Below are 24,606 nucleotides of genomic sequence, written 5' to 3' on the forward strand. Positions count from 1 at the left end.
CCCAGAGTCCTGAATGAGATTGCTGAAGAGATGCGGATGCATTGGTCATGACCTTTCAAGAATCACTTGATTCTGGTGTGGTCCCTGAGGACTGGAAAATTGTAAATGTCACTCCCTCTTTAAGAAGGGAGGAAAGCAAAAAGAGAGGAAACTATAGGCCAGTTAACCTAAACTCAGTGTTTAGGAAAGTGTTGGGAGTCCATCAGTAAGGATTAATTGTTCAAATTCTTCAAGGAAGTAACAAGAAGGGTGGACAAAGGAGAAGTAGTGGATGTCATTTACTTAGATTTTAAGAAGGCATTTGATAAGGTACCTCACATAAGGCTGCTTAACAAGATAACATCCGATGGCGTTACAGGAAAGATACTGGCATGGATAGCAGAATGGCTGACTGGTAGGAAGCGAATGGGAATAAAAGGGGCTTTTTCTGGTTGGCTGTCAGTAACCAGTGGTGTTCCTCAGGGGTCAGTTTTGGGACTGCTACTTTTCACACTGTTTGTCAAAGATTTAGAAAGTGGAATTGATGGCTGTGTGGCAAAGTTTGTGGATGATATGAAGATAGGTGGAGGGGTAGGTAGCGCTAGGGCAGCAATATGATTGTAGCAAGACTAAAACAAATTGGAAGAATGGGCAAAAAAGTGGCAGATGGAATACAGTGTTAGGAAATGCATGATAATGCATTTTGGTAAAAGGAACAATACTGTAGAGTATTATCTAAATGAGGAGAAAATTCAAATATCAGAGATGCAAAGGGACTTTGGAGTCATCGTGCAAGACTCCCAGAAGGTTAGTTCACAGGTTGAGTCTCTGGTAAAGGCAGCAAATGCAATGTTGGCATTTATTTCAAGGAGAATAGAATATAAAAACAAGGAAAAAATGCTGAACCTTTATAAGACATTCATCAGGCTGCACTTGGAGTATTGTCAGCAGTTTTGCGTCCCTTATCTCAGAAAGGGTGTATTATCATTAGAGCGAGTCCAGAGCAGTTTCACAAGGATGATTCCGGGAATGAAAGGATTAACATAAGAGCAGCGTTTGGCAGCTTTGGCCTGCAGTCACTAGAATTTAGAACAATGCGTGGGAATTTCATTGAAACCTACCAAATGTTGAAAGAACTAGATAGGGTGGATGTGGAGACAATATTCCCTCTGTTAGGGAATCCCCACGAATCCCCTCCAGAACTAGAGGGCACAGCCTCAAAACTTAGGGGCAACTTTTTAGAACAGAAGGAAGGAGGATTTTTTTAAGCCAAAGACTGGTGAATCTGGTTGAATGCTCTGCCACAATCTGTGGTGGAGGCCAAGTCCATGGGGATATTTAAAGTGGAAGTTGATAGATTACTGATTGGTTGGGGCATCAAGAGATATGGTGAGAGGACAGGTGTATGGGGTTGAATGGAATTCAAGATCAGTCATGATGAAATGGCGGAGCAGATTCAATGAGCTGAATGGCTTAATTCTGCTCTGATGTCTTATGGTCTAAGCCTGATGCATGTAGTCAATCCCAATGGAACAACAGGGTCACAAGAGACTGTAGATGCTGGAATCTGGAGAAAAATCAAATGCAGTGGGCCAAGCAGCATCTGAGGGAGAAGGAATTGTCAATGTGTCAGGTTGAGACCTTGCAAGTGGATAGCTTCCTCTCTCCCCACTGTCCCAGGAGTTAAAACACATTTCTGCCACACTGATCTCTGATCTGTACTTTCAACTCTTTGACTTAATTGATCCAATGCAAATTTCTACATGGATCTCTTGGTTAGTTTGACTGCCCCCACTCTTACTATCTTTCCTTTTGGTTAGTCCTGATGAAGGGTCTCGGCCCGAAACATCGACAGCGCTTCTCCCTATAGATGCTGCCTGGCCTGCTGTGTTCCACCAGCATTTTGTGTGTGTTGTTGTTTGAATTTCCAGCATCTGCAGATTTCCTCGTGTTCCCTCCTGTATCATCTTGAATTCATCAGTTCCCACAGGAAGGACACCAAAAATCTTTATCCTCCCACTCCTCTAGCCCAGGATATCCACAGCTTCAGACAACAGTATCTGATCATCCTGACCCTCCACTACTTCTGCACACATTTCCTCAGTGTGCGCTGCCTCTCCCAATACTAGAGTGCTGTTGTCTATTGGTCCCCTGCTCTCAAAATGCCAAGCTGGAAGAGGAAAGAGCCATATACATGTTGGATAAATTTTATACGGAGTGGAACAATTCAAAACGTCCTTCTGGATATCCAAATCTGCTTCATTCAGAATCCTTGAGGGTTTTTGTACCCTCAAGGAACATGTACATGACATAGTTATATATCATGTAAACAGGCCATCGGCCCACCATGCCCATGCTGACCAGTGGACATCCAACCATATGAATCCTTCCCACCAACACTTGCCTACCATACCTGGGCAATTTCAGTGTTTGTATAAACACTTCTTCAATGCTGTCAGTGACTCTGTCCCCCACTGTCCCCAGCAGTGTGTTCCATGTTCTCATCCCTCTCCAAGGGAAGAAGGTACCCTTCATACCCTCACTACACCTCTTACCCCTCATCCTAAATGTTCTGATAAGTTTTCTGCAGTTTACTATATCTATATCCCTGCCTTAATCATGTGCCTCTCTGCTCCAAGGAGAACTTCTCTAGTCTCACTAAATAACTGAATGGCTGTGTCCCAAGGAACATCCTTGTGAAACTCCTCTACTGCCATTTCGGCACTGTCACTACAAACACCTGTTGAAGGTCTGCACCCAAAACATTAACTGTCCATTTCCTTTCACAGATGCTGCCTGACCACTGAGTTTGGATTTGATGTCTTCAAGATGGCGGCGCGACGCTGCGCACAGTGGCCACTCCAGGAATGAATATCTGTTATCTGTAAGTAGGGGCCGTGTACAATCCTGATTTGATGGAGACGGACGTGTGAAGCACGGAGGAACATCTGGTGGAACTTTTGAAATGCCTGTTTCGCTGCTGCTGCTACTGTGCGATCGAAGAAATCTTCGGGAGGAAGGCCCCGAATCCTCGGCTTTTCCTGTTGCTTGGCGGCTGGTGCCGGGGTGGAAGCGTTCGGCAGAGATGGTGCTCGGTGCTCGGTGTCGGAGGGCTGGTTGGAGGCTTGAAGTTTTTGGATGGACTCGGAGTTGGCTGTGGTCGGAGCTCCCAAACTGCTGTCTCGGCAAGCTGCAGCGCTGGAGGTTCATGGCAGGAAGAGTTTTTCTTCCTTCTACTGTCTGCGTCAGACGATAGAACTTCGAGACTTTCTTTTAAACCGTGCATGGACTGCTCTTTATCAGATTACGGTATTGCTTTGCACTTTTGAAACTATGTGTTATAATTATGTGGTCTTTGTCAGTTAGTCTTTTATCAATTATGGTATTGTCTGCACTGTTGAAACTATATGTTAAAAAATTTTATCATTGGTAAACATCCTCTATCTGTGCTAAACATGCTCTAATACAATTTAAGGTTGTACATAGAGCTCACATGTCTAAAGATAAACTTGCTCGATTTTATTCTTATGTTAATCCAACCTGTGATAGATGTCAATCTGATGTTGCTTCATTGACCCATATGTTTTGGTCTTGTCCTTGTTTACAAAACTATTGGAAAGATATTTTTAATATTATTTCAAGAGTTTTAAATATTAATTTCCAACCACATCCTTTTACCGCAATTTTTGGTCTACCAATGATAGATAATAAGCGTTTATCCGCTTCATCCCAATGAATGATTGCATTTGTTACATTAATGGCTAGAAGATCTATTTTACTGAATTGGAAAGAAATTAACCCTCCAACTGTATTTCAGTGGTTTTCTCAAACTATTTCCTGTTTGAGTTTAGAAAAAAATTAGAAGTGTGGTTTTTGATTCTTGAGTTAAATTTGAGGAAACTTGGAGACCATTTATTCAACATTTTCATATGAATTAAATGGTCTGATCCTGAACCTTACTGTTACTATCCTGAATTGTATGGATGGAGGTTCGGAGTCATCGGCACTACTGTATGTATTTAACATTATGCAATAGCCCATGTTGGTTAGTTTTTTTTTATTAGTTTTTTTTTAATTTTCTTAGTTTTTTTGGGGGGGGGTTTCTCCTTTTTCTCTTTTTCTTAATTCCTTTACATTAATACTATGAGTTTGGGAGACTTTATATATTGATTAATACATATCTGATTGTTTAATTAATCTATTAATTGTGTACTCTCAAATGTTTTGTACTCATATTTTACTTATGTTTTTCTTAAAATTAATAAAAAGATTTGAAAAGAAAAAAAAAGAAACTATATGTTAACTATAACTATATGTAACTATGTGGTTTTGTGTATGTCTTGTAGCTTTAGGTTTGTCTGATGGGTTTGTAGTTCCTTTCTGGGGAACGTGCTAAGATGGTAGTGCAATATCGATACGCAGCAGTCTCTCCGGACTCTAGATTGGGGATTACCAAACGTTATGTGGTTTTTCTTGTGTGGTCTGTTTTGTGCTTTTTCGTGATATCATTCCGGAGAACGTTGTCTCATTTTTTAACAGCATTATATTTGTGGTTTATAAATGACGATAAACTGAATCTGAATCTGATTGCAGGCTCCAACATATGCTGTCTCCCATGCGCCCATATCTCTCCTACAGTGTAGTGACCAGAACAAGCACTGTGATACTCCGCTCTCTCTCCTGACTGACTAATCCTGCAGTGTCTAATTGAAGGAGTGTGACTGCTGCTTGGAATCAAGTGACCAGGTAACATTCTTCTTCATGGTGCTTTGTAGTGTTTGACTTTTGCTTAGCTGAATATCCTCTAGCTCCAGAAGCAGTCTGTAGATGATGTCACCACATTGGCCTCCATTAACTACAACAATTGTACTGCAATCACAACATACTACCTGGCTGTCAAACCTACCTCAATTTAATTTATTTAATTTAACTCAATTATTTTTTGAAATATTAAGTGAAGCAATTGTCTTTACCTCATGGAAGTCCTTTACTCACCAAACAACACCTTGTGTGGACAATGTATTCAGTGAGAAACCAGTGGAAACAACTCTCTGGAGGAGAACCACCCACCTTCCCTTTGTGCCGATACAGCAGGGCCTCCCTTTGATGGCACAGTCCATGTGTTTGAGTCCGGTATGGTTCCTCTGTGATTGGAAGGTACAAATCTGCACAAACAGAGTTAATTCATCTCTGGTTCAAATTCATCTCCAAACTGAAACTCACCAACATTTCAGCCTTACAGAATCACAGAACATAGAAACTGTCCCTTTGGCCCATCACCCCAATGCCTACAATTACTCACCCACATGAGCTCTTCCCCAGCATTTGGTCTCAATCCTTCTCTGCCTCGATGCTTCAAGTACTGTCTGAAACACTTCTTAAATGTGAAAGTGTCTGCATCTACCATCCCCTCAAGCAGTGTATTCCAGATTCCAGCCATCCTCTGGGGGAGCCAAGTACCTCCTCAGATGCTTCCTGAAACTCTCACTTATTAAACCTCTGCACTGAAACAGAACTGCTGTAAAAATGTTTCCTACAATCTGTCACAACCTGTTACATCAAGTCATAGTTTTACAAAATGTTACTTAAGCTGCACTCAGATTTCTGTGCGTGGTTTTGGTTAATACACTGCAGGAAACAGAGGCAGAAACAGGGAGGACAGCCAGACACTGTTCCCACATCAGGGAGTCTAAGGCTACAGAGCAGAGGTTTAAGATGAGAGAAAAGAGATTTAAAGGGGATCCAAGGGCGAAAATTTCATGCCGAGTAGTTGGTAAATGGAATACACTGCCAAAGGAGGTGACGGAGGTAACAACAAAGGTGGTGGACATTGCCTATGTGGACTTCAGCAAGCCCTTTGACATAGTCCCACATGGCAGACTGCTCCAGAAGGTTCAGTAGCTAGGCACTGAGGATAGCATAGTAAACTGCATTCAATGTTGGCTTTGCAGAAAAGCCAGAGGGCGGCAGTAGATGGTTGTCAATCTGACAGGAGGTCTGTGACTAGTGCTGTGCCGTAGGGATCCATCTTGTTTATCATCTATAACAAGGTACCCCATGCAAGACTTATTGAGAAAGTAAGGAGACATGGGATCCAAGGGGACATTGTTTTGTGGATCCAGAACTGGCTTGCCCACACAAGGCAAAGTGTGGTTGTAGACGGTTCATATTCTGCATGGAGGTCGGTGACCAGTGGTGTGCCTCAGGGATCTGTTCTGGGACCCTTACTCTTCGTGACTTTTATAAATGACCTGGATGAGGAAGTGGAGGGATGGGTTAGTAAGCTTGCTGATAACACAAAGGTTGGAGGTGTTGTGGATAGTGTGGAGGGCTGTCAGAGGTTACAGCAGGACATTGATAGGATGTAAAACTGGGCTGAGAAGTGTCAGATGGAGTTCAACCCAGATAAGTATGAAGTGGTTCATTTTGGTAAGTCAAATACAATGGCAGAATACAGTATTAATGGTAAATGTCTTGGCGGTGTGGAGGATCAGAGGAATCTTGGGGTCCGAGTCCATAGGACGCTCAAAGCAGCTGCGCAGGTTGACTCTGTGGTTAAGAAGGCTTATGGTGTATTGGCCTTCATCAATTGTGGAATTGAATTTAGGAGCTGAGAGGTAATGTTGCAGCTATATAGGACCCTGGTCAGACCCCACTTGGAGTACTGTGCTCAGTTCTGGTCGCCTCATTACAGGAAGATGTGGAAGCTATAGAAAGGGTGCAGAGGAGATTTACAAGGATGTTGCCTGGATTGGGGAGCATGCCTTATGAGAATAGCTTGAGTGAACTCGACCTTTTCTCCTTGGAGCGACAGAGGATGAGAGGTGACCTGCTAGAGGTGTATAAGATGATGCGAGGCATTGATCTTGAGGATAGTCAGCGGCTTTTTCCCAGGGCTGAAATGGTTGCCACAAGAGGACACAGGTTTAAGGTGCTGGGGAGTAGGTACAGAGGAGATGTCAGGGGTGTTTTTTTACTCAGAGAGTGGTAAGTGCGTGGAATGGGTGCCGGCAATGGTGGTGGAGATGGATATGATAGGGTCTTTTAAGAGACTTTTGGATAGGTACTTGGAGCTTAGAAAAATAGAGGGCTATAGGTAAGCCTAGTAATTTCTAAGGTAGGGACATATTTGGCACAACTTTGTGGACCGAAGGGCCTGTAGTGTGCTGTAGGTTTTCTATGTTTCTATGTTACATTAATCACTTAAATGATAATGTGGCAGGCTGGATCAGCAAATTTACAGATGACACCAAGTTTGAGGGCATTAAGGATAGCAAGGAAGACTATCAAAGTTTGCAGCAGGATCTGATCCAGCTGGAAAAATGGGTTTAAAAAATTAGCAGATCTAATTTACTCTTGACAAGAGCAGGTTGTTCTCTTTTGAGCCAAGGCATCACACTCAGTGACAGACACCCAGTCACTGTGGCTCATCCCTGGTACATTGTCCCCCTCAGCAGTATCCAAAATGGTATACTTATTATTAAGGGAAATGGCCATAGGGGTACTCTGCACTGACAACTATTCCTTCTCACGACAATCACCCTGTAGCCTAGGGATGACTACTTCGCCAAAATTTGATGAGCCAAAACCAAAGCTTCCCCACTCACACAATGGCCACTCCACCTGCACCTGCCTTATTTTTATTTGGCCTTTCTTATGAATTCTGTTCACTGATTGGGCACAGTCCAACTTTGCCACGAAACACTACCTTTTTAAATCTTCAGCTGTGGACCTGTGAGAAGTTGCCTCATCTCCCGCTCCCATTCACTGATCTTGTACTTGGAATAGCCCACCAACCATTCTACCCCTCCCCAACACAACTTCTCATATTGTACATAGGAAGATCCCACCAACCACTTCCCTTACCCTTCCCTAACCCTACCTTCTCATATTGTATATGGGTAGATCCCACTGAGCACTCGACACCATCCCCAGCCTACCTTCTCATATTGTACATAGGAAAATGCCACCGACCACTCCCCTCCCCGGCCTACCTTCTCATATTGTACATAGGAAAATGCCACCGACCACTCCCCTCCCCGGCCTATCTTCTCATATTGTACATAGGAAAATGCCACCGACCACTCCCCTCCCTGGCCTACCTTCTCATATTGTACATAGGAAAATGCCACCGACCACTCCCCTCCCCGGCCTACCTTCTCATATTGTACATAGGAAAATGCCACCGACCACTCCCCTCCCCGGCCTACCTTCTCATATTGTACATAGGAAAATGCCACCGACCACTCCCCTCCCCGGCCTACCTTCTCATATTGTACATAGGAAAATGCCACCGACCACTTCCCTCCCCGGCCTACCTTCTCATATTGTACATAGGAAAATGCCACCGACCACTCCCCTCCCCGGCCTACCTTCTCATATTGTACATAGGAAAATGCCACCGACCACTCCCCTCCCCGGCCTACCTTCTCATATTGTACATAGGAAAATGCCACCGACCACTCCCCTCCCTGGCCTACCTTCTCATATTGTACATGGGAAAATGCCACCGACCACTCCCCTCCCCGGCCTACCTTCTCATATTGTACATAGGAAAATGCCACCGACCACTCCCCTCCCCGGCCTATCTTCTCATATTGTACATAGGAAAATGCCACCGACCACTCCCCTCCCCGGCCTACCTTCTCATATTGTACATAGGAAAATGCCACCGACCACTCCCCTCCCCGGCCTACCTTCTCATATTGTACATAGGAAAATGCCACCGACCACTCCCCTCCCCGGCCTACCTTCTCATATTGTACATAGGAAAATGCCACCGACCACTCCCCTCCCCGGCCTACCTTCTCATATTGTACATAGGAAAATGCCACCTACCACTCCCCTCCCCGGCCTATCTTCTCATATTGTACATAGGGTGTGAACAATTCAACTACTTCCTTGTTGCCTTCTCAAGTGCTGGAAAAATTAATTCCAGTTGGAAAGAGCTCAGAACTGAGGTGTTCAATGATTGGAGTACTGCGCAGACACAACAGGAACGTTCCTGCACAAGTCCAACAAAGAGCTTGAAAAAGCAGCAAGTTTTTCAACAGGAGTTGTTGATTGGAATATTTCTTTTAAAAACCCAGTCTATATAAAAGAGAGGTACCACCTAGTGGAGCCGATTGTGGGACCAGTCGTCTTTTAAGTGGTCTTGAATCAGAGTAGTAAGGCTTTGGCAAGAACAGATGGAGACCAGGTAAGTTTGTTCCTTATTTCTTATTTAACTCTAGAGAAAATAGGGCATATGTCTACAGAGCCAGTATTCCGTTCCAGGTGTCAGATGTGGGAATTTCAGGAGACTCCCAGCCTCCCCGATAGCCACATCTGTGGCAGGCACATCGAGATACAGCTCCTTAGAGACCATGTTGGGGAACTGGAGCTGCAGCTCAATGACCTTTGGCTTGTTAGAGTCAGTGAAGCAGTGACAGACATAAGTTACTGGGAGGTAGTCTCCCCAAGGCTACAGGACACAGATAAATAGGTGACTGTCAGGAGAGGGCAGGGAAAACATCAGATAGTGGAGAGCACCACTGTGGCCAGCCCCTTCAACAATAAGCACTCCATTTTGAGTAGTGTTGGAGGAGACAGCCCATCTGGGGGAAGCAGCAGTGGCCATGCCTCTGGCACTGAGTCTGGCCCTGTAGCTCAGAAGTGTAGGGAACAGAAGAGGATGGCAGCAGTAATATGGGAATCTATAGTCAAGGGGACAGATGGGTGATTCTGTGGACGCAAAAAGGAAACACAGATTGCAGTTTGCCTCCCAGGTGCCAGGGTCTGAGATGCTTCTGGATACATCCACAATATCCTGAAAAGGGCGGGTAAACAGCCAGAAGTCATGGTATATATTGGTACCAAGGACATAGGTAGAAAAATGGAGGAGGCTCTGACAAAAGAATACAGGGAGTTAGGAAGGAAGCTGAGAAGCAGAACCTCAAGGGTAGTAATCTCAGGATTGCTGCCTGTGCCATTCAACAGTGAGGTGACGGATAAATGTGTAATTGAAGAATTGGAGCAGGGGTCAGGGAATTCAGATTTACGGATAATTGGGACCTCTTCCAGGCAGCTGTGACCATCTATGAAAGGGATGGGTTGCACTTGAATCTGAGAGGGACCAATATTCTTGCAGGTAAGTTTACTAGAGCTGTTGGGAGTGGCTTCAGCTAATGTGGCAGTGGGAACCAGGATAAATGTGTGTAGCATTTGGAAGAAAGTAGATGAACTCCTGGCACAATTAGAGATTGGTCTGTATGACGTTGTGGGCATCACTGAGTTGTGGCTGAAAGAAGGCCACAGTTGGAATCTTAACATCAAAGGACAGGCAGGAAAGCATAGTCGGTGGTGTGGCTCTGTTTGTAAGAGATGGAATTACATTTTGGAAAAAGGTGACATAGGGTCAGAAAATGTTGAATCTTTGTGGGTGAAGTTAAGAAATTCCATGTGGGTAAATAAAAACACTTTATGGGAATCATATATAGGCCTCCTAATAGTAGCCAAGATGTGGAGTTGAGATTGCAAACGGAGCTGGAAAAGGTATGTAATAAGGGTAATGACACAATTGTAATAGGGGACTTCAATATGAAAGGGATTGGGAAAGTCAGGTTGGTGTCTGATTGCAAGAGAGGGAGCTTGTCGAATGCCTATAAGATAGCTTTTTAGAGCAGTTTGTGCTTGAGCCTACTCGGGGAAAGGCTATCTTAGATTAGATGTTGTGTAATAACCCAGATCTTACTAGGGAGTTTAATGTAAAGGAACCCTTCAGTGATCATAATATGATTGAATTCATACTGCAATTTGAGAGGGAGAATCATAAGCTACATGTATCAATATTGCAATGGAATAAAGGGAATTATGGAGGCATGAGTGAGGAGCTTGCCCAGGTGGATTAGAGGAGGATATAGGCAGGGATAGTGATAGAGCAGAGATGGCTGAAGTTTCTGATAATAGTTCACAAGGTGCAGGATAGATATGTCCCACAGAGGACAAAGTTCTCAAATGGCAGGGGTAGACAACTGTGACTGACAAAGTTAAGGACTTCTTAAAAGCCAAGGAAAGACCATAGAAGGTAGCAAAAGTGTGTGGAAGCTGGATGATTGGGAAGCTTTTAAAATCTAACAAAAGGCAACTAAAAAAAGCTATCAGAAGAGAAAAGGTGAAATATGATGGCAACCTAGCCAATAATATAAAGTAAAATACTATAAGTTTTTTCAGTTATATAAAGAATAAAAGGGAGGTGAGAGTTGAGGTTGGACCACTGAAAAATGATGCTGGTGAGGTAGTAATGTGGGTCAAAGAAATGCCAGAGGTCCATGAGTATCAGGGAGCAGGACTGAGTGCCATTGCTATTACAAAGGAAAAAGTGCTAGGCAAACTCAAAGGTCTTAGGGTGGATAAGTCACCTGGGCCAGATGGACTACATCCCAGAGTCCTGAGAGAGGTTGCTGAAGAGATAATGGATACATTGGTCATGATCTTTCAAGAATCACTTGATTCTGCCATGGTCCTGGAGGACTGCAAGATTGCAGATGTCACTCCAGTCTTTTAGAAGGGAGGAAAGTAAAAGAACAGAAATTATAGGCCAATTTGCCTAACCTCAGTGGCTGAAAAAAGTGTTGGAGTCTATTAATAGGGATGCAGTTTTGAGGAGACTGATGATAAAATAAGTCAAAGTCAGCAGGGTTTCTGTAAAGGGAAATCTTGCCTGACAAATCTGTTAAGAGTTCTTTGAGGAAGTAATAACCAGAGTGGACAAAGGAGAGGCAGTGGATGTCATTTACATGGATTTTCAGATGGCGTTTGATAAGGTGCCACACATGAGGCTGCTTAATAAGATGAAATCCTATGGCATTACAGGAAAGGTACTGGCATGGATAGCAGAATAGCTGATAGGCAGGAGGCAGCAAGTGGAAATAAAAGGGCCCTTTTCTGGTTGGCTGCTGGTGACGAGTGGTGTTCCCCAGTGTACATTATTGGGACTGCTCTTTTCAATTGTTTGTCAGTGATTTAGATAATCAAGTTGATGACTTTGTGGCAAAGTTTTCAGATGATATGAAGATAGGTGGAGGGGTAGGTAGCGCTAGGGAAGCAAAGTGATTGCAGCAGGACTTAGATAATTTGGAAGAATGGGCAAAAAAAGTGGCATATGGAATACAGTGTTGGGAAATGTATGATAATGCATTTTGATAAAAGCAACAATAGTGTGGACTATTATCTAAAGGGGGAGAAGGTTCAAAAATCAGAGGTGCAGAGGGACTTAGGAGTCCTTGTGCACAACTTCCAGTAGTTTAATTTACAGGTTAAGCCTGTGGTAAAAAAGGCAGATGCAATGTTGGCATATATTTCAAGGGGAGCAGAATATAAATGCAAGGAGATAATGCTACTCTTTATAAGACACTAGTCAGGCCGCACTTGGGGTATTGTTAACAGTTTTGGGCCCCATATCTCAAGAAAGATGTGTTGTCATTGGAGAAGAGTCCAGAGGAGGTTCACGAGGATGATTCTGGGAATGAAGGGGTTAACATATGAGGTGTGTTTGGCAGCTTTGGGTCTGTACTCACTGGAATTTTGAAGAATGTTGGAGGATCTCATTGAAATCTATAGAATGTTGAAAAGACTAGATAGGATGGATGTGGAGAGTATGTTTCCTATGGTGGGGGTATCCAGAAATAGAGGGCACAGCCTCAAATTTGAGGAGCGACCCTTTAGAACCGGGGACTAAGGAGGATTTATTTTTAGCCAGACAGTAATGAGTGCTCAGCTACAGACTGCAGTGCAGGCCATGTCCATGGGTATAGTTAAGGTGGAAGTTGATTGTTTCCTGATTGGTTAGGGTATTGAAGGATAGGGCGAGAAGGCAGGTGTATGGGTTGAATGGGATCCAGGATCAGCCATGATGGAATGGTGGAGCATACTCAATGGGCTGAATGGCCTAATTCTGCTCCGATATCTTATGGTCTTCCAGTCTAACATTATCCATTTACATAACCCATTTGGCCCAGAGTCTGCTCCACCATTTCAACATGGCTGATCCATTTTCCCTCTCAGGCCCAATCTCCTGGCCTCTCCCCATATCCCTTCATGCCCTCACTGATAATATACCCATTGACTTGGCCTCAACAGCAAATTCCCCTCTGGCTATAGAAATTCCTTCTCATCTCTGTTCTAAAAGGACACCTCTCTATCCTAAGCTGTGTCCTCTGATCTTAGACTCTCACACCATAGGAAACATCCTCTTCCCATCCACTCTATCAAGGCCTTTCACCATTCCATAGGTTTCAATGATGTCACCACATTCTTCTGAATTCCAGTGAACAGGGGCCCAGAGCCATCAAATGCTCTTCATATGTCAAGCCATTCAAACCTGGAATCACTTTCGTGAACCTTCTTTGAACCCCCTCCAATGTCAGCACCTCCTTTCTCAGATAAGATCCCCAAAACCACTCACAATACTCCAAGTGAGGCCTCACCAGTGCTTTATAAAGTCTCAATATTATATCCTTGATTTTATATTCTTGTCCTCTTGAAATGAATACTAATATCGCATTTGCCTTTCTCATCACATACTCAACCTGCAAATTAACCATTAAGGAATCCTATACAATAATGCCCAAGTCCTTTTGTACTTCAGTTTTTTTGTATTTTCTCTCCATTTAGAAAATTGTCAACCCTTTTGTTTCTTCTACCAATGTGCATAACCATACATTGCCCAACACTGTATTCCACCTGCTACTTTTTTGCCCATTCTCCAAACCTGTCTAGGTCCTTCTGGAGTCTCTCTATTTCCTGAAAACTACCTGCTCCTCCACCTATCTTCATATCTGCAGCCAACCAGAAAAGGCTCCCCTAATTCCCACTCTTTGCCTCCTGCCAGTCATCCACTGCTTTATCCATGCTAGAATTTTTCCTGTAATAGCAAGGGCTTGTAGATTGTTAGGTAGCCTTATGTGTGGCACCTTGTCAAAGGCCATCTGAAAATCCAAGTACACAACATTGACCAACTCTCCTTTCTCTATCCTGCTTGTTACTTCTGCAGTACCCATTTACATTACCCACTAACGTTAACCATGTACATGACCCATTTCTAAACAGGTATTTTCATAACTGCAGTTCTGTTAAGAACTATTTACATTGTTTTCCTGAGGGACAAGATTGAATCTTGTCCTTATGCTTGGAGGTAGATTCACTTCACTCATGCTTAGAGTTTTCACAGAAATACTCACAGGCCATTGAGTGATGTCATCCTCCCAGATGTGTGGCATGGCTGAGGCAGGTTCCTCACACGTCCTACAAACAGAATATATGCTCAGTCACACAGGCTGCTTTTCATATGTTCAGTGTCAGGGCAGGGCACGGTTGTCTGAGGAGCAAGTGAAAATAGCCAAGGGCTGGCCAAGTCATGGCAGGAGGATTTCCCCTTAATGGGTGTGATGAATGGTCACTTCCACTGAGACTGGCTGATTACTTCTAGGTTTTTAACTGCTCACATTCTTGACAGCCATAACTGCATAGAATGTGGATTATCAACTGATGCTTTAGGATTACTGGTTCAGTAAAAGGATCACAGACCATGGATTCTGATCATGAATCCAAACCATTAACAAAATCACCAACTTATTGTCAATATGACAGGTACAATGTTGTAGGCCACTGAATCATGGCTGAAAGAAGATTATAGCTGTGAGCTTAACGTCCAATGATAGGCATTGTATCAAAAGGGCGGGCAGTAAGACAGAGAGGGTGATATTGTTCTGTTGATAAAAAAATTAAATCCAACCATTAGAAAGAGGTGACATAGGGTCGGAAGGTGTTGAATCACTGTGTGTCGAGCTAAGGAACTGCAAGAGTAAAAATACCCTGATGGGAGTTGTATACAGACCCCAAACAGTAGTAAGGATGTGGCCTGTAAATTACAAAGGGAGTTAGTAAATACATACGATAGTCATGGGGGACTTTAATATGCAGGTAGATTGTGAAAATCAGGTTGGTGCTGAATTCCAGGAGGGGGAATTTCTTGAGTGGTTGAGCCCACTAGAGGATCAACTGTTCTGGATTGGATGTTGTGCAATGAAACAGAATCGATTAGAGCTTAAGGTAAAAGAACCCTTAGAATTCACCCTGAAATTTGAGAAGAAGCTTTAGACCGATGTATTAGTATTACAGTGGAGTAATATGTGCAGTAAAGGGAGTTACAGAGCCATGAGAGAGGAGTTGGCCAGAATTGATTGGAAAAGAACACTGGCAGGGTTGACAGCAGAGCAACAATGGTTATATACATCCTAAAGATAAAATAGTATTCTCAAGGAAAGATGACACAACCATGGCTAACAAGAAAAGTCAACACCAACATAAAAGTCAAAGAGAGGGCATACAAAAGAGCAGAACTTAGAGGGGAGCTAGAAGAGTGGGAAACTTAAATACCAACAGAAGGTAACTAAAAATGTCATTAAGAAGGTCAGGATGGAAAATGAAAGTAAGCTAGCCAATAATGTTAAAGAGGACACCAAAAGTTTCTTCAGATACATAAAATGTTAAAGGCAAGTGTGGCTATCGGACTGCTTGAAAATAATACTGGAGAGATAGTAATAGGGACCATGGAATGGCAGATGAACTGAATAAGTAATTTGCATCATTCTTCACTGTGGAAGACACTAGCAGGGTGGTGGAAGTGCCAGTTACCATGGGGATATGAAGTTACCATAACTAGAGAGAATGTTCTTGGGAAACTGAAGGGACTGGCAGTAGATAAGTCACCTGAACTGATGGTATCCACCCCAAAGTTCTGAAAGAGGTGGCTGAAGAGATTGTGGAGGCATTAGTAATGATCTTTCAAACAGTACTTGATTCTAAAATGGTTCTGGAAGACTGAAAAATTGCAAGTGTCATCCCACTCTTCAAGGAGGGCGAGAAAGGAAACTATAGGCCAGTTAGTCTGACCTCAGTGGTTGGGAAGATATTGGAGTCAATTATTAAGGATGAGCTCTTAGGGTACTTGGAGGCACATGATAAAACAGGCCGCAGTCTGCATGGTTTCCTCAAGGGAAAACCTTGTCTGACAAATCTGTTGGAATTCTTTGAAGAAATAACAAGCGGGATAAACAAAGGAGAATTGATTGACATTGTGTACTTTGATTTACAGAAGGTCTTTGATAAGTTGCCACACATGAGGCTGCTTAACAAGCTATGAGCCCATGGTTTTACAGGAAAGATTCTAGCATGGATAAAGTAGTGGCTGACTGGCAGGAGGCAAAGAGTGGGAATAAAGGAAGCCTTTTCTGGTTGGCTGCCAGTAACTAGTGGTGTTCCATAGGGGTCTGTGCTGGGATCGATTCATGTTATGTCAATGGTTTGGATGATGCATTTGATGGCTTTGTTGCAAAGTTTGCACATGATAGGAAGATAGGTGGAAGGGCAGGTAGCTTTGAGGGAGTAGAAAGGTTCAAGTACGTCTTAGACAGATTAGGAGAATAGGCAAAGAAATGGCAGATGGAATACAGTGTTGGGAAGTGCACGGCCATGCACTTTGGTAGAAGAAATAAAGGGATTGACTATTTTTTAAATGGAGAGAAAATACAAAAAACTGAGGTGCAAAGGGACTTGGGAGTCATTGTGCAAGATCCATAAAAGTTCATTTGCCAGTTAAGTTTGTAGTGAGGAAGCCAAATGCAATGTTTGCATTCATTTCAAGAGGACTGGAATATGAAAGCAAGGATGTAATGTTGATATTTTATAAAGCACTGGTGAGGCCTCACTTGGAGTATTGTGAGCAGGTCTGGGCCCCAAATCTTAGAAAGGATGTGCTAAAACTGGAGAGGGTTCAAAAGAGGTTCACAAAAATGATACCAGGATTGAATGGCTTGTCATATGAGAGTGTTTGATGGCTCTGGGCCTGTATTTGCTAGAATTCAGAAGAATAAACGGTGCCCTCAATGAAATCTATCAAAACGTGAAAGGCCTTGATACAGTGGATGTGGAGAGGATGTTTCCTGTGGTGGGAGAATCTAAGCCCAGAAGACACAGCCTTAGGATAGAGGAGTGTCCTTTAGAATGGAGATGAGGAGGAATTTCTTTAGCCAGAGAGTGATGAACCTGTGGAAATCTTTGCCACAGTCAGCTATGGAGGCCAAGTCTTTATGTATATTTAAGGCAAAGGTTGATGGATTATTGATCAGTCAGGGCATGAAGGGATATGGGGAGAAGGCAGGAGATTGGGGCTGAGAAGAAAATTGGATCAGCCATGATGAAATGGCAGGGTGGACTTGTTGAGCCAAATGGCTTAATTCTGCTCCTATATCTTATGGCCTAATACAAACTAGAGGATAGGACAGTTGAAGAGCTAACTTACCACTAATGGCCTTGTGATTCCTATTTAACAAAAGCTGAAGGAAGAAGTGCTGATCCAGATGTAAATGTCTGGAGATGCAGCTTAATGTATGTGTGTTGGGGAGCCAATAAGGGTAGCATTAAAGAGAGACACAGATGGAGCATCAGGGTGGAGAAGAAGATGGGACAGTTACTGTGGGGTGGTTGAGAGGTGGTGTGGAAGGGGTAACAGTGAAGGGGATAATGAGAGAGTGTGGGATGAGGTTCAGCAAACAAGGCAGGCACTGAGTACTTGTCAGTGGAAGGGTAGTGATGTTTTACTCAGATTTTCAAAATCCCTGATAAAATCATACTTGGAGAGCAATAGTCTCTGGACCCAATGCTCCTGCAAGGGGATGGTTCTGTGAAGAGCAAGTGAGGAAGACTGGATGATTTGCTGGAAGAACGAGTGAAAAGATTTCACTGAGGTGCACATTGATGGGATGGTGCTTGGTGTTTCCTCTTCATGCATCTAGGACTGGGCAAAGCCTCAGGATAACAGTTCAGCGTGAGGACATCTGTAATAAACTGAGGGCTTGTGCATCTTCATAGCTCTCTACCCATAGTGTCAAGGATACTTAGTCAGTGAGGCTTTGAAGATCAGGCAGGATAATGTTCAAGGCACAGACTAGCCATGCCTCACTAAGAAGTTGTACATATATAATAAGCTGCTTGAATGCCTTATGTAGTTGAGTATCAGGCTGGTAGGAGACAGAGGTGGAGGTACTGAACCTGTGGAGAGTTGCTGCTCCCAGTTCCAACATCCTGATACAGGTTTCACTTACCTTGGATCCTGATGGCACACTGCCCCTGATGATCGCTGCTGATTAGTGAAACTCAGGTTTGGAGCTTGGCTGCTTGGCCATTTTATAAAAGTGGCGAGTACTTCCTGTGTTTGAAAATAGAAAAGGTTAGTAACTGTTTATGATTGCACAGTACTACATTGGGGGTGAATAATAAACTCCCCACCAGCAGGGCTGAGTGCCAGACCTTCTCAGCATACTGTGTCAATACTGATCACTGAAGCCTGCATCACTACCAAAGAATTCAGACAGATTTCCAATGGACAAATGAAACTTTTTAATATGTTATCTACTGAATTTGGGTGAGACTAGAACTTGAGGTCATGGATTAAGGGTAAATGGTGAAATCCTCTCCAAGTCTATTCTATTGAAGTCTTTCAGCTAGTAGAGGGGCAGAGCAAAGTGATGATGGCGCTAAACAGTGACTATTTTGTTTGTATCTTCGGAAGCAGCTCTATTTCTATTTTTGATATCTCTTTTTTACCTTTTCAAGGTTCTTTTGAAGATCCTGACCTGAAGTTAGGCTCTGACTTCAGTTCTTTGTGGGAATGGGACCCCCTCTCAGGGCCTCACGACTGACCGCTTTTTGATATCCCAGGGACGTGGCCTGGAAGACTAGCATGCCTTCAGGGTGCCAGATTTTTGTGGCTCTGGAGATGGTGCCCCTGACTGAGGTGTCGTGGGAGAACATGGAACATCGGGAGCAGCTGATTAGCTCTTGTGGGCTGTGTGTCCAGAGACCTGGGCTCTCTGGGTGCAGAGCTCAGAAAAAGTGGTGCAATAGACTTCGAATATCATAAATCAGCAAGTTGTTTGTTATGTCTCCCTCTCAATGTGAAATGGGGACACCTCTTTCTCCCTTATTAGGGAGAGAGCGAGCCTGTGGTATGTTCACCCGGTAATTTGACAACTTGTCTTTGGGGTACTGCAAGTCAATGTCTTTATAGATGCTTTGCTGCACGCTTGAGTGCTCGGTGGGAGGTGCCATTGCTTTTTTGCTGGTGTTGCTGCTTTGCTGCTGCTTGTGCGTGAGAGAGGGAGCTGGGAGGGCTTTGGGGTTCTAACATTGAACTGTCATTCATTCTTTGGGGCATTCGTCTGTTTTAGTGGATGTTTGCAAAGTAAAAGAATTTCAGGATGTATATTGTATACATTTCCCTGGTGTTAAATGTATCTATTGATTATGGCTTGCAGAGGGATCTGGACCAGCTGGAAAAATGATACATGGACAAGTGCGAGGTGTTGCACTTCGGTAGGACCATCCGCGGTGGGTCTTACACAGTGAACGATAGGGCACTGAGGAGTGTTGTAGAACAAAGTGCTCTGGGAATAAAGGTCCATAATTCATCACAGGTAGATAAGGTCGTAAAGAAAGCTTTTGGCACATTGGTCTTCCTAAATCAAAGTATTGAGTACAGGAGATGGGATGTTATGTTGAAGTTGTGTAAGGCCTAATTTGAGAGGCCTAATTTGGAGCTTTGTGTGCAGTTTTGGTCATCTACCTACAGGAAAGATGTTGGAAAAAGTACAGAGAAAATTTACAAAGATATTGCCGTGGCTGGAGGACCTAGTTCATAAGGAAAGATTGAATAGGTTAGGACTTTATTCCAAAGAACATAGAAAATTGAGGAGATTTGACAGAGGTATACAAAATTATGAGAGGTATAGATGGGGAAATTGTAACCAGGCCTTTTCTACTGAGCCACACACAAAATGCTGGTGGAACTAAGCAGACCAGGCAACCTGCTAAGTTCCTCCAGCATTTTGTATATGTCGCTTGGATTTCTGGCATCAGCAGATTTTCTCTTGTTTCCACCCCCCCCCCCCCCAAAAGATTGGGTGGAACTACAACCAGAGGTCATAGTTTAAAGGTGAAAGGTGAAAAGTTTAAGGGGAACATGAGGGGGAAACTTCTTCACACAGAAGATCGTGAGAGAGTGGAATGAGCTGCCAGCGCAACTGGTGCATATGAGCTCGATTTCAATGTTGAAGCGAGGTTTGAAAAAGGGCAGTACACAGATGGTAGGGATATGGAGGACTCTGGTCCTGGTGCAGATTGATGGGAGTAGGCAATTTAAATGGTTTTGGTGCGGACTAGATGGGGTGAAGGGCCTGTTTCTGTGCTGTACTTCTCTGTGGCTCTATAACTTTACAGTGCTTGCATGGGAATTTGGGCCAGGGGCCAGGGGGTGGGAGGATTGAGCTCACATGGGAATTCAGCTTCAGGGAGGAGGATTTAGCTCACGTGGGAAATCAGCACAGTGGGGTGGGGGATAGAACTCACATGGAAGTCAGCCCTGGGGAGGTGTATTTAGCTCACATGGGAATTCAGGACAAAGTGAGGGATGGAGAGAACTCACATTGAAATTCAGCACAAGGTAAGGGGAGAATAGAGCTAATGGAAATTCAGCCGGGGTGGGGGTGGTGAAGGGAAACAGGGCTCACTTCGGAATTCAGCCCAGGGGGGAAGATAGAACATGGGGGGGATTCAGCATGGGAGGAGGGGTAGAGGTCATGGAGGAAAAAACACAATGTGGGGCTTCAGCACAAGGGGGAGGAAGAAAGAGCTCACATGGGAATTCAGGACAAGTGGGGGGGGGGGGTTGTGAAACAGCACCCAGATGGGAATTCAGCCTGGAGGGGGTACAGTGCTCACATGGGGATTCAGCCAGGGGTAGGATAGAACACAATGGGGGATTCAGCCCATCTGTTTTTACTCAGATTTCTGCCCCAAATCCCTCTTCCACCCTTTTTCAACTGGTAGCATTTTCTGCTACTCGCTCTCCCGTGGACTTGTGCAGACTACCAGAAATACTGGTACACTTTTTGCCTGTGAGGGTGAGTCCCAAAATCTCATTGCTCTCTGCACAAGGTTTCTTTCAGTGTCCTCCAGTGTCTTTCCCACCACTGATGTTTGCTACACAAGTTTACATCTGATAATACACTTTGTTTTTCCTTTAATAAGAAAAACATAGAAACCAGATGAAATACTGAAAGTGTAATCAAACCAATAATCAAAGTTCAGCATAAGTTACCCACTTTTTAGTTCAATCCCTCTAATCATAACCCCAAATTCCTGGTTTACTTGTTACTGCCTTGCTAACGTGTGGTGGAACTTCTAGTGCTTTGGGTGCACTGTTCTCCAAGATATCCAAGAAAGGTTAGGGGTGTTGTGGATAGTGTGGAGAGCTGTCAGAGGTTACGGCGGGACATTGATAGGATGCAAGACTGTGCTGAGAAGTGGCAGATGGAGTTCAACCCAGATAAGTGTGAAGTGGTTCATTTTGGTAGGTTAAATATGATGGCAGAATATAGCATTAATGGTAAGACTCTTGGCAGTGTGGAGGATCAGAGGGAACTTGGGGACCGAGTCCATAGGACACTCAAAACTGCCGCACAGGTTGACTCTGTGGTTAAGAAGGCATACGGTGCATTGGCCTTCAGCAACCATTGGGATTGAGTTTAAGAGCTGAGAGGTTATGTTGCAGCTATACAGGATCCTGGTCAGACCCCACTTGGAGTACTGTGCTCAATTCTGGTCGCTTCACTACAGGAAGGACGTGGAAACCATAGAAAGGGTGCAGAGGAGACTTACAAGGATGTTGCCTGGTTTGAGGTTCATGCCTTATGAGAATAGGTTTAGTGAACTCAGGGTCTTTTTTTTGGAGCAACGGAGGATGAGAGGTGACCTGATAGAGGTGTACAAGATGATGAGAGGCATTGATCAGGTGGATAGTCAGAGGATTTTTCCCAGGGCTGAAATGGCTAGCAGGAGAAGACACAGTTTTAAGGTGCTTGGAAGTAGGTAAGAGGAGACGTCAGGGATGAGTTTTTTTTTTACACATAGAGTTGTGAGTGCGTTGAATGAGCTGCCGGCGATGGTGGTGGAGGCAGATATAATAGGATCTTTTAAGAGACTCCTGGATAGGTACATGAAGCTTAGCAAAATAGAGGGCTATGGGTAAGCCTAAGTAATTTCTAAGGTAAGGGCATGTTTGGCACAGCTTTATGGGCTGAATGGCCTGTATCTTGCTGTAGGTTTTCTATGTTCTATCTCTTTGTTCCTCTCTGCCACTAAGACTCAAACTGTCCACATGAAGTGACCTTACTATTCTTAGTAATTATTAAATTCCTCCAGAAATCTGTTGCCATTTCCTCATGATAACTCCTCTCCTTGATCCATCAGTTTAGAAATGTTTTGATTTGATGGAGAGAAAAAGCATTTGTCTTGAAAGTGGGGAAATGAGATACATGTGCTTGCAAGAATCAGATTGGCCTCCAGCAGTTTGGTCCAAGGAGTCAGAATGAAGAGTGAAACACACGAGTGGTGTGAGTGCAGTTGTTCATACTTACCGAACAATCCTCTTTCAATGTCTGCACACATCCAGAATTGTCATTCTGAACACAACAGCCTGACTTCCTCTCCTGATCTCTCGCCTTTTTGATGAGCTTTGAGATCGATTGGTCCTTCCGTAAACAAGGAGAAAACTTTGCTCCAAGGTGGATGAGAGCATCCTGCAAACAGTGAAAGCACTAAGCAACTGCATGTCTGTGCACAAAGTCTCTGCACCTCCACCTGATCTCTGAGCAAAGGACTCACCGAACAAGGCCCAATCCAGAAGTTCTCCTGCTGCACATCCTCCACACTCTCATAGGTCCCTTTCTTCCTCAGCACCTGAGAAACAGGACTCATTCAAAACTCTGAGCACCATTCCTTTTACACCTGTCAAGTTTGTTGATGTCCACTTTACAGGGAAGTGTTATTTTGGAGTGACCTTATGAAGGAAGTCAACAGAAAGTAGGAAAGTACAGGCCAGTCTATAACTCCCTAAAACCATTAAAGTAGCTGTTTCTGCTGTGCCATTCTGTCATGGCTGATTTATTATCCCTCTCAACCCCATTTTGTTGCCTTCTCCTCATAACCTTTGACATCATAACTATTGTCATGGTGGGAGATTTTAATTTCCCAAATATCGATTGGCATGTCCTTATAGCGAGGGGTTTAGATGGGGTGAAGTTTGTTAGGTGTGTTCAGGAAGGTTTCCTTACACAATATGTAGATAAGCCGACAAGAGGAGAGGCTGTACTTGATCTGGTATTGGGAAATTAACCTGGTCAGGTGTCAGATCTCTCAGAGGGAGAGCATTTTGGAGAAAGTGATCACAATTCAAGTCAAGTCAAGTCAAGTCACTTTTTATTGTCATTTTGACCATAACTGCTGGTACAGTACACAGTAAAAACGAGGCAACGTTTTTCAGGACTATGGTGCTACATGAAACAATACACTGAACTATGTAAAACAACACAAAAAACTCCACTGGACTACAGACCTACCCAGGACTGCATAAATTGCACAAAACAGTGCAGGCATTACAATAAATAATAAACAAGACAATAGGCACAGTAGAGGCCAGTAAGTTGGTGTCAGTCCAGACTCTGGGTATTGAGGACTCTGATGGCTTGGGAGAAGAAACTTACATAGTCTGGTCACGGGAGCCCGAACGTTTCGGTGCCTTTTCCCAGATGCAGGAGGGAGAAGAGTTTGTATGAGGGGGTGCGTGGGGTCCTTCATAATGCTGTTTGCTTTGCGGATGCAGCGTGTGGTGTAAATGTCTATAATGGCGGGAAGAGAGACCACGATGATCTTCTCAGCTGACTTCACTATCCGCTGTAGGGTAGTGATTTCCGAACCAGGCAGCGATGCAGCTGCTCAGGATGCTCTCAATACAACCACTGTAGAATGTGATGAGGATGGGGGAGTGGGAGATGAACTTTTCTTGGCCTTTGCAGAAAGTAGAGAGCTGCTGGGCTTTCTTTGCTATGGAGCTGGTGTTGAGGGATCAGGTGTTTCTCTGCCAGGTGAACATCAAGAAATTTGGTGCTGTTAGTGATCTCTACTGAGGAGCCGTCGATGTTCAGTGGAGAGTGGTCACTCCATGCCCTCCTGAAGTCAACAACCATCTCTTTTGTTTTGTTCACATTCAGAGACAGGTTCTATCCCCTTTACCATAGCTTTGGAGAAGGATAGGAAGAGGTAAGTTAGGAAAGTGTTTAATTGGAATAAGGGAAAATATGAACTTGGAAGCATAAAATGGGAACAGATGTTCTGAATTAAATGGGCGTAAGAAATATGGGAAATGTTCAGGGGATAGTGGTTGGTGCATGGAATGCACTGCCTGAGTCAGTGGTGGAAGTAGATACACTAGCAAAATTTAAGAGACTACTAGACAGGTACATGGAGGAATTTAAGGTGGGGAGATATATGGGAGGCAGGGTGTAAGGGTCGACACAACATTGTTGGCTGAAGGGCCTGTACTGTGCTGTACTATTCTATTCTTTCTATGATACTTGCGCGGAGTTCTGCATAGGTACATTCCAATGAGACAGGGAATGGATGGTAGGGTACAAGAACCGTGGTGTACAAAGGCTGTTGTAAATCTAGTCAAGAAGAAGGGTTTACAAAAGG

At 43.8% G+C, this 24,606-nt stretch overlaps 1 protein-coding gene across 5 annotated transcripts in view; it reads right to left on the reverse strand.

The window, feature by feature from the left end:
- Window positions 1-24,606, reverse strand: part of LOC140714904 (inactive rhomboid protein 2-like) — a 95,599-nt gene that overhangs the window by 24,752 nt on the left and 46,241 nt on the right. For 2 of the 5 annotated variants that reach the window (XM_073026576.1, XM_073026573.1), the window contains exons 9-13: window positions 22,741-22,815; window positions 22,494-22,655; window positions 18,123-18,226; window positions 14,199-14,262; window positions 5,050-5,144 (exon numbers count right to left, since the gene is read on the reverse strand). In XM_073026576.1, coding sequence (XP_072882677.1) covers window positions 5,050-5,144; window positions 14,199-14,262; window positions 18,123-18,226; window positions 22,494-22,655; window positions 22,741-22,815 — 500 coding nt within the window. Of the gene's footprint in view, window positions 1-4,974; window positions 5,145-14,198; window positions 14,263-18,122; window positions 18,227-22,493; window positions 22,656-22,740; window positions 22,816-24,606 lie in introns of all 5 variants that reach the window. The other 3 variants (XM_073026575.1, XM_073026572.1, XM_073026574.1) reach the window with 2 other exon arrangements.

The sequence above is a fragment of the Hemitrygon akajei genome, chromosome 22 (genome assembly GCF_048418815.1).
Source record: "Hemitrygon akajei chromosome 22, sHemAka1.3, whole genome shotgun sequence".
NCBI lineage: Eukaryota > Metazoa > Chordata > Chondrichthyes > Myliobatiformes > Dasyatidae > Hemitrygon > Hemitrygon akajei.